The 10,243-nt window shown below is 39.8% G+C and overlaps 1 protein-coding gene across 1 annotated transcript in view; it reads left to right on the top strand.

Annotated features, from left to right (window-relative positions):
• The window catches only part of GPRC6A (G protein-coupled receptor class C group 6 member A), an 11,963-nt gene extending 2,579 nt beyond the window's left edge, over nucleotides 1–9,384 (top strand). Inside the window, exons 3-6 of the mRNA XM_026845832.1 lie at nucleotides 1,441–2,268; nucleotides 5,060–5,272; nucleotides 6,699–6,822; nucleotides 8,264–9,384. Coding sequence (XP_026701633.1) covers nucleotides 1,441–2,268; nucleotides 5,060–5,272; nucleotides 6,699–6,822; nucleotides 8,264–9,384 — 2,286 coding nt within the window. The remainder of the gene's footprint in view (nucleotides 1–1,440; nucleotides 2,269–5,059; nucleotides 5,273–6,698; nucleotides 6,823–8,263) is intronic.
• Nucleotides 9,385–10,243: the final 859 nt, after the last annotated feature.

Raw genomic sequence — 10,243 nt, 5'->3', positions numbered from 1 at the left:
GGGTGGAGGAGGGAATCAAATTTGGCCAGAAATCTAGAAATTATCTCCTGGCTGAGAGAGATTAGATGTTGGAGTCCATTATAACTTTGGACAGGGAAGTGAGGAATATTGCTCCAAACCACAGTTTTACTCTTGTTATTCTTCAAGCAGTTGTAGAAGAGAAAGAATACAACTCTCTAGATCTCTAAATCCACACTGGTCATTCCCAAAACATTCTCTATTTCTGACCTCTCTAGGACAGTACAGTCCCACACTTTCACTTAGACCCGTGCTTACATTTCTACTTTCACCACTGTAAAAGAGTTAGGGTCAAGGCTAGGACCAACAAGGGAAAAGGAGATCCACTTCCACAACATCTTATGTTGCACCCTGGTTTTGGCAATTTGACATAAATTACCTCACTGCAAAGTAGCAACATAGTAACCAACACATGGAAAAGACATTAAGTATGAGTTACATGTAACTTCTAACTGTATCTTTTCTTATCCAATGGTATGAAGTAATTATGACCTCCAGCTCTACACAGGAGATATAGTAAGCATGAATATTAAAATGCCACACTTTAACATAATCAAAAGGCAAGTGATGAAACAAATCTGCATTAGGACGTAGAGATGGAAAAAGGTGATCCAGCAGATTTTTCTCATCAATAGCATCTGTTATCTTTTGACATCAGCAAGATTTGGTTTCCCATCCAAAGAGGTGACACTTATTTTGGAAAGCTTAGATTTATTTTTTTAAGAACTGTCAAACAATGTAAGAAATATTAAGTGTAGGGGAAAACGCTCTTACAAACAAATAGAAAAGTATCAAAACTAGAGATATTTAAATAACAATGTTCCATTCACATTTTTCTAGCTACATTCAAAGGTAATAAAACTTTTATAGGAAAGAATTATAGCATTCTGTTTTTTTCTGGGACAGTCTTCTAACAGATTTAACAATCCCTTTAAAATATAATAAATGAAACTTGGAGAGAAAATATATATGTGGATGAACCATACTAATAGACTGAGTGATAGAAAACCACTGCGAAATATAAGGATATTAGCAATTTGAATAATAACTCAAACAATAGTTAATGCTTCCAGTGTTTAAATTTTGTTTTGAATAGCACATTGGTGGTATCTGAACTGGGTAAAATGAAATCCTTATACCAGCATAATTGTCATATACATTTTGAAATGTTTTATTCTCTGCCTTCACTGAAGTAATTATGTGGATGAAGATGACAATAATGGAACTTGTACTGGGCATGAGCCTGCATACTAAGAACAGGGTGAGGGAACCTGCCCCATTTGGCTGCACCTTGTTGATGCTCACTCACAGGAGGAGGGAGCCTGGGTCAGGCTGGATGAAAGAGCAATCATGGCAGTTTTGGTTCTTTTGGTGTCCCTTGGAAGAGACAGCCTCCATAACCGAACTGTTCACTCTTCCTAGGTCAGTCCTGCATCATCAGCTGAAATCCTCAGTGACAAAATCCGGTTTCCTTCTTTCTTCAGGACAATCCCGAGTGATTTTCATCAGACGAGAGCAATGGCCCACTTGATCTGTGAGTCTGGGTGGAACTGGATTGGAGTAATAGCCACTGATGATGACAACGGGCGGTTTGCTTTGGAGAGCTTTGGGGTCCAGGCCATGGCAAACAACGTTTGCATAGCTTTTAAAGAAATGCTGCCTGCCTATCTCTCTGACAACACCTTTCACACTAAAGTTGATCACGCAATTGAGAAAATTGTCAAGGAAACCAGAGTAAATGTTATTGTTGTCTTTATGAGACAGTTCCATGTGCTCAAACTATTTAAGAAGGCAATTGAGAGGAATGTAAATAAAATCTGGATTGCAAGTGATAACTGGTCGGCTGCGGTCAAAATCAGTAAAATTCCCAATATCAGACAGCTGGGAACCATTGTGGGATTTGGATTTAAAAGTGGAGACATGTCCACATTCCAAGACTTTCTGAGAAACCTTCATGAAAAGCCCACTGACAACAACAAGTTTTTGCGTGAATATATTATGCTTTTGTCAGTCTGTGCACACCTGGAATATCATGATTTTCAAACATGCATTTCTAACCAGTCCCAGGATGATCTATTGCAAAATGTTGAGAACGAACATCAGATCTGGAGAGATGATTTTTTGAATGCTAACATTGAACCAGGATTTATCCATAGTACTATACTTGCAGTATATGCCATTGCTCACGCCATTAAAGGGCAATGCAAAGACAGAAACTGCAAGGATCCTTCTGCCTTCACTCCCTGGGAGGTATGATGTTAATTCTTTTCTGTCTCATTCTCTCTGCATAACTTTCATCTCATTCTTGCTCTCACATTCCTGGATTTACTAGCTTGATCCTTTTACTAAATGACTTTTTATTCCTGTTCCAGCTTGGTTTTTACCAACTGAAATCACAGACTATATGTTAGAGCAGCAGTATCTAACTGCTGCAGTGATGAGAACTAGACTCCAGATTTGTCTTCCTTTTTTTTTGGCCCATGTAGATGTAGAGGCTCCTGGTGCTAAACCATGGCTGTGTTCTGTTGTAGACAGAGACAGATTATTGCATCTCACATACAGATAGCTAACTGATGGTGAGTAACTGCATACCCACCATCTCTTCCTTCATGGCTACCATAGAAATGGCTGTAAATACATGACTCCACAGGTCCAGAACAAATCTTTAGCTGCTGAGCTTCATTAGCTACCCTAAAACTTCCCTCATACCTTCAAAGAGCATCAGCTTGGATGAAGGCTCCAGTCTGTAAGCTTCTTGCTGGAATGTCGCTAGCTGCTCATTTGGGACAGAATAAAATGTATAGTCAGTCTACAATTGACTTATCAGCTATTCAGCTACTAGTGGTTGGTTTCTGTTGCTGCAAACCACCATAATACACAGCAATGAGCACTCTTGAGAGATGGGGATATTGCAGAATAGGAGAATTCACCAAAGAGTTTCAATTTTCCTCTCTCACTCTCTCACCATTATCTCTGTTTTGTCTGAATTCAGGTATTTTCTTCCATAATGAATCTTTACTTGAAAGTGAAAATGCAACAGACTATTCCTCTGTTTGACCTTGATTTATACTGAAATGACTAGTAGGAAAATAAGACACAACCTTTAAGATGGGTGAGGTACTTGTTATCAAACTCTAGTGGGTGGGAAAAAAAGAGGAAAAATCAGACAAGTAAACCTGACCCGACCTTTTACCCAAGAACCTGCCTAGGAGTATTCACTTTTACACACTTTTACTCAGATGATTAAACAAAAGTTCATTTAAAAGTCAAACAACCACTGAAGCACTCTGACTTACTCTGACCTCTTATCCTAGGTCAGGGCAGGTCAAACCAAGATAGAGGATTTGAAAAAAACCCAAACAAACCAAGCAGTAACAATCAGACTCCTACATGAATTTGTAAATGCAAATAGGACAAATTCAGGACTGCTCTACAGGGGATGCAACTGTATGGAGCTGCATTTACACCATTGCTGAATTAAATCCCAGACCACCTCTTAAGAGGCTAAGAACTCATGAAGAAAACTAAAAGAGCTAGTTATTCCCCCTGTGATGTTTTCATAATACATTTCTTCTACACTAAATTTAAACCCTCTAGAAATTGATATATATGTATATAAAGCTTAGGATGCAACTGATCCATATCACACATCTCCACATACGGAGAAATGACAGTCATTGGTGTTACAGACTTTGGAAAAATAGACATCAGTTACATCAAAACTTTGCTACTTATTAGCCCCTTCTGCCTGAAGCTTGAGTTGTTCATATATTTTTAGAGAAATTGGAGAAGTAGAGAAGAGACAGATTAAATGACAAGCCTGAGTATGCACAATAAAAAAAATCCTATTCAGTCCCACACATCCAACTCAAATGCAATATTGGTTAGAAGCACACTTGGGTTTTCATAATTGGTAGAGATGCAGCAAGAGCATATGAACTCTCAAAAAAGTTCCGTTATACATGAAAAAAAATGATGTTACATACACTAGATGTGTTACATATATATATATATATGTATATTTGCCAAAGCCTATTGAAGTAGTACACTGACCGCATGGTTGTTAAATGCTACAAATATAACAAATGGATCCACATAAGAGTGTGCTTTTCAAAGGGCAGTTAAATTCAGTCTTTCACTAAAATCTTGGGGTTTTTTCTTGTTCATTAATCCCTGTTGCCAAAAACCATTAGGCCTGCAAAGGGATAAAGCCTTTGGTTCAAGTAAGAAGCATGGTAGGTAATGAAAGTCCTTCTATGGTCTCCACATGAATTGGGAGTGGGTTATATGTGCCTTAACCTGTCCTTTTCTAAATTCACACAGACCTTTTCGATCTGTCTGTTTGTGATGAGGGAGACCTGAATTTTCCCCTGTTGAACAGAATAGGTTGCAGTATGAACCTGGACAGCTGCCTTATGAATGCATTCTTGTTCTGATGTGTCCTATGATCTAACAAATATGGCCTAGTTGTTTATTGCCACTGTGTCACTGATCACTTCATCTCAGCAAACTGGCATGTTTTGTTCATTTAACAGTTCTGAGTCTCATCTTGCAATTCAGTCAGAGTCGCAGCTGAAAACAATGTTAGATATTTCCAGACATGCTGGGGGAGGTTACTCTGAAAGCAAATGTTGCCCGAATTGACTTTGGTGACAGTAAAGTAACAACAGGAGCATCACTCATGGTCATTCTTTACAGAAGGGGAGTTCCGAAAGGCAAAAATCTTTTCTTTCCCATCAGCATACCAAAATTTTCAAGGCTGGAAAGAAATACTAACATAAGTATTTGTACACATTGCACAGGCTTAAAAAATAATTTTTTCTTTATTAATAGATTTTTAAGGTCAACAGGATTGTCTGAATAATGTAAAACCATGTTGGACATCAAATTAAACAGCTATAAAGATGACTTCTAATTTTCTTTTACTGATAAAAAGCATCATTTATTTTTAACTTGATATATCAAACAGATGTTAAACTATTGAGTTTATCACACTGACATGACACTGATGTATGTTATCGTTCCTTATACTTATGTTCAGCTCCTTGAAGAACTTAAAAAAGTTACGGTCATTGATGATGATAAAGAAATCAAGTTTGACTCCAATGGAGATATGAGCACCAGTTATGATGTACTTCTTTGGAAAGAAATTGACGGCCACATGGAAATCACCACTATGGCAGAATATGACACAGAGAAAGGTGACTTCATCTTTGAGGATGAAGAGAAAAAAAAAGATTTTATGGATTTAAAGGTAGCTTTTAATTTCTTGACATGACATGTGAAATTTGTTTCATGTTCTCTTCTCCCTCCAGTATTTGCAACTAAAGTACATGTCAGCTGTACTTGTGATTTCATGTTCTTTTAGAGCAAAGAACCCTCTCTGGGTATATTTGACCACTTTCATGCACCCTGAGAAGCATGTTAGCATGCTCAGTGTAAAATGTAAGCAGGCTCAGTGATTTGAAATGGAGCTATTTCTCCAGAATGCTTCACGGAGGTTTCCTAAGATGAGAAGTTATGTCCATCCTAAGGATGCTACTCCAGAATCTTGAAAAGAGGGTTCAAAATTAAAAATGACCACATATAAAAGTCCCCTCTCTTATGTGCCACCACCATTTATTTTGTACATAAAGGCACATATCTGTTGACTTCACTGGTTAAAAAAAACAGTTTTGTGGATTATTTCCTTCCATTAGAGCTGTGGTCAGCATGACTACAGGAGTCTGAGGTAGGTGGTACCACCTGAAGCCCTGGAACTGATGTAGGCTGGACTAGTGTGTGACCCTGGCCAGTTCCAGTTCAATAATCTGTCATCTGTGCATGGATGGAGGTCTTGCTCTGTGTTGCAAATTGTTCACCACTAATGGTACAGGGAGAAGCTGCTTATTAGGTGGGTTGAATTCAAGTCTCAGCATGTGGACTCAGATGATAGAAAAGGCTAAGGACAGGAGAAAACCTCAAATTTTGTCCCTTTGTGGTACTGCCCAGGATGGAAAGGAAATATCTTCACCTCCTTGTAAGCACCATCTTGAATGAATAAGAAATAGCAGTGTCCCTCAGGACTGCTTCGCCATCTTACAAAAAATTGCCTTTGGAAGGATAACCTGAACTCAGACCTGAAGAGAAAGTCCCAGAGTGGTGCTTCGTAACTCAGATGAGCTGCCAAGGGTCGGAAATATCAGAGTTGCAGTGCAGAGCACCCACAGAGGTGCCTTCCCTGAGCCAAAGTGTCTCCCCCAAGCTAAGGTGTCTCCCCTGGGCTCAGAGCAACCAAGCAGGGTTTCAGGATGTCAATTGTGAAGCAGTCCACTTGAATCCCCCATCAGATGCTTCTTGGCTTTCTTTGGAGCTGATCTTCAGCAACCTAAATTCGAGGTTCAAAGCTGGATGAGGCACTTTGCTCTGAATTTTAAAGGTAGAGATGATTCAGGGGCAAAAAAAAAAAAAAAAAATAAAATCGGGTAGATAATGCCTCATCCTGTCACTTGTTGACTGTGTGGACAAAATACAAGAAGCATGAAGTCTACAATGCCTTTTTTCAGCATCATTTTCAGATTCCCCTAGGTGCAAAAAGAAAGTGCAACTTGCAGAATTACTGGAGGTTTATTTTAACGTTTCTTAGTAATTTGTTGTGCCTGAGCTGATTTGTTTGTTTGTTTGCTCTCTGCACACTGCAGAAAGTTCAGTCAACATGCTCCCAGCACTGCAGACCAGGACAGATGAAAAAGGTTACAGAAAGTCCACACACATGCTGCTATGAGTGTGTTTACTGCCCAGAAAACCATTACAGCAATCAAACGGGTAAGGAATTGTGACCCAAATAAAGACTTATTTAGACATCAATACAATTGTTTTGTTTGGGTATAAAGTGCCTTGACAACCTTGGTATAACTTTGAAATGGGATTAAAATGTTTGTTTATGCTCAGTTTCCCAAATACAAGTGTTCAGCCTATAAAACTTGGTTTCTATGCTTTTTTTACAAGACAAAACTTAAAACAATTAGATTTTCCAGCTGAATAGAATTATCCTTTGTTAGAATGGAAAGTCTGGCTGATTTATCAGTGAGACCGACTCTCATCAAAAAATAGCCTTGCTTCCCTCTCTTTCCGCAGTACACCAACTCCAATAAGGAAGAAATTTTTTTATGATGAGGGTGGTGAGGCACTGGAACAGGTTGTTCAGAGAGGCTGTGGCTGCCCCCTCCCTGGCAGTGTTCCAGGCCAGGTTGGACGGGGCTTTGAGCAGCCTGGGCTAGTGGAAGGTGTCCCTGCCCCTGGCAGGGGGGTTGGAACCACATGATCTTTGAAGGTCCTTTCCAACCCAAACCATTCTATGAATCTATGAAGTTCAAGGTTTATGTATTTTGCTTATCAGCATATTTTTTGTCCTACCACAGAGTACTGCAAAGTTTGATATAACTGTACAGTAATATTTTCTAATATCAAATCTGATGTATACTTTACCATTAGTGCATTTATAGGTTTGATCAAAAATTTTTATAGGGGAAAATTAAATATGGAGGAGAGAGATGGAATTTTTTTTTAAAATGCAGTACAATGTACTTTTAATCTCCAGAGTGCATAAAATTAAATTTTATCTCTTTAATTCAAATAACTGTGAAATTTCTCCATATCACAGGAAAGTAATTTTAAAGCAAAAGTAACCTTTCAAAGAATAATCTAAATGTTTATTCTTGTTGCATTTCAAAAGACATCTGTAAAGGTAAACTTGGGTTTTTTTTCTTGTTGAAACAGGTAAACAAAAGAAATATAGTTCCAACTTCTGTAAGATAATTGATCTACTCTTAAGTCATTGCTCAGGTTTCAGTTAAAGTTTGCCTGTCCAGAGCTCTGGCCAGGTCACATAACACTGGTCAGCGATGACCAGTGCAGTTTTAGGACGCTGCTCATTCTCCCTGTCACCTTCCTGACCCTGGTTACAGGTAGCCCCTGCTCCTAGCTGGCAGGATTTCATCCTTTGCTCCTTCTGCCACCATCATCACTACTGCCACCGCTGCCACCTCTGCCACCACTGCCACTACTGCCACCGCAGCCACCGCAGCCACCGCTGCCACCGCTGCCCTGCAGCTCCTCCGCCTGGACGGCGACAGCAATAGCCGGGAGCAATCAGCCCTGTCGGAATCCCTTCCCACATTGCTCCCGTATCTCAAGCCTCGATAATCCACTTCGCAGTTTATTTACTTCGGGTTTCTAAGTCGCCTTCCTTTTTCTCTGCTTTCAGATATGGATTACTGCTACCGATGTAACAACAAAACCTACTGGGCTCCCGTCAACAGTACCACATGCTACAGAAAGACAATCCATTTCCTCGCCTGGACTGACTGGTTTGCCATTTTCCTCCTCCTCCTCTCCACTTTTGGGGTTGTGTTGATTTTGTCAATTAGTGTAATATTTACTAAAAACTTGAACACGCCGGTTGTAAAGGCATCTGGAGGTCTAACTGTCTGCTATATTATTCTCTTCAGCCACTTCTTAATTTTTTTAAGCACCATCTTCTTTATAGATGAACCCACAGAATTCAAGTGTAAAGCTAGGCAAGCCCTCTTTGGCATAAGTTTCACACTCTGCATTTCATGTATTTTAATAAAGTCACTAAAAATTTTACTAGCCTTCAGCTTTGATCCCAAGCTGCAGAATTTCCTGAAGTGCGTGTATAAACCTATTCCCACTGTAGTCACCTGCACTGGTATTCAAGTTATCATTTGCACCTTCTGGCTAATATTTAGGACACCTTTTGTAAAGCAAAATTTCTCAATCCCAAGAGCAATAATTCTGGAGTGTCATGAGGGCTCTATTGTGGCTTTCGGGATTATGCTGGGCTATATTGCTGCCCTAGCCTTCATTTGCTTCATATTTGCCTTTAAAGGTAGGAAGTTGCCAGAGAACTACAATGAAGCTAAGTTCATCACCTTTGGCATGCTAATTTACTTTATAGCGTGGATTGTATTTATCCCCGTCTATGCAACTACATTTGGCAAATACCTGCCAGCAGTGGAAATCATCGTTGTTTTAATATCCAATTATGGAATCCTCTGCTGCACTTTTCTTCCAAAGTGCTACATCATCATTTACAAGCAAGAAACAAACACAAAATCTGCCTTTCTCAAAATGGTTTACACGTATTCCTCCAAGAGTGCAGGCAGTGTTGCTGTTAGTCAGATTTCTTTGGATTCAAAGTCTTCCAGCTCCCGAGCTACTATCTCAGACTCATGTAAATCTGAAAAAATACCTGTGAATGGAAACTGTCATTCCCAAGCACCTGGGCAGACACTAATAAAAGGGAAAGTTCTTCCTAAAAATACTGCAAGGACTATGGCCAGGAAAAGACTCTCCAGCATATGACTGGCCAGTGTTAAAGTACTAGAAGATGAAAAGCCATCTTAGGGAGCCATTTCTCTTTCACATCTCTTTCCTTTTGGCATCCCCAAGGAGAGCAGGCCACATGAAATGCCTTCTCCTCTGGGACTTAAGCAGTTATCCATTACCAGATTTGCAAGGCTTTCCTGGCTCGCAGAGTCCAGCCCCTGCTCCCATAGGCACCATGAGGTGCAGTCCCCTTCAGCAGCTCCTTTCTTTTCCCAGCCCGCTCATGTAGACCTTGGAAACCTATTCTGCAGTCTCATTTCCCTGAGTGAGGCAGAAGCATCAGGAAATTACTATTTCTCACAGACATGTAGGAAGGAACATATGGGTTTACCCCACTTCTTTTTTTCATCTGATGCCCAACTGTTTAAGAAGCTCTTCTCACCTGGCGCTGTTTTACAGATCAAACAGAACCCTCTCCCAGCCTTTGTTTTCTAGGATAAGCAAGCCCAGTCCTTTAGTCTCCACTTTTAAGATAGGCTTTCCATTCTCCTGAACATCCAAAAGTAACCTTTTTCACCTGGTATCAGTGATTCCTTTTTTTTTTTTTTCTCACCAAAATTACATACCTTATCCCAGATGAGTGCTGCAGCACCTTCTAAAGTTCCTTGTATTTACCAGGGTGTTAATGAACTAGAGACAGGTCTATCTAAAAATTAAATAATTCCTCTGGAGCTCTGCAGTTATATGTACGTTCACCTACTTTTTTTCCCTCATACTCAGAGGAAATACACTGATTCACCTCTTGCACCTCCTCTGATGCACGAGGAGAGAAGACCCACTATGTTTGTCCCCAGGTGTCCTCTTAGTTGAGGACAACTTAGATGTTGGTGTATAA

The sequence above is a fragment of the Athene cunicularia genome (assembly GCF_003259725.1).
Source record: "Athene cunicularia isolate RWA chromosome 3 unlocalized genomic scaffold, athCun1 chr3_part1, whole genome shotgun sequence".
Classification (NCBI taxonomy): domain Eukaryota; kingdom Metazoa; phylum Chordata; class Aves; order Strigiformes; family Strigidae; genus Athene; species Athene cunicularia.
The sequence above is the reverse complement of the archived record's forward strand: the minus strand, read 5'-3'. Positions and strand labels throughout refer to the sequence as shown.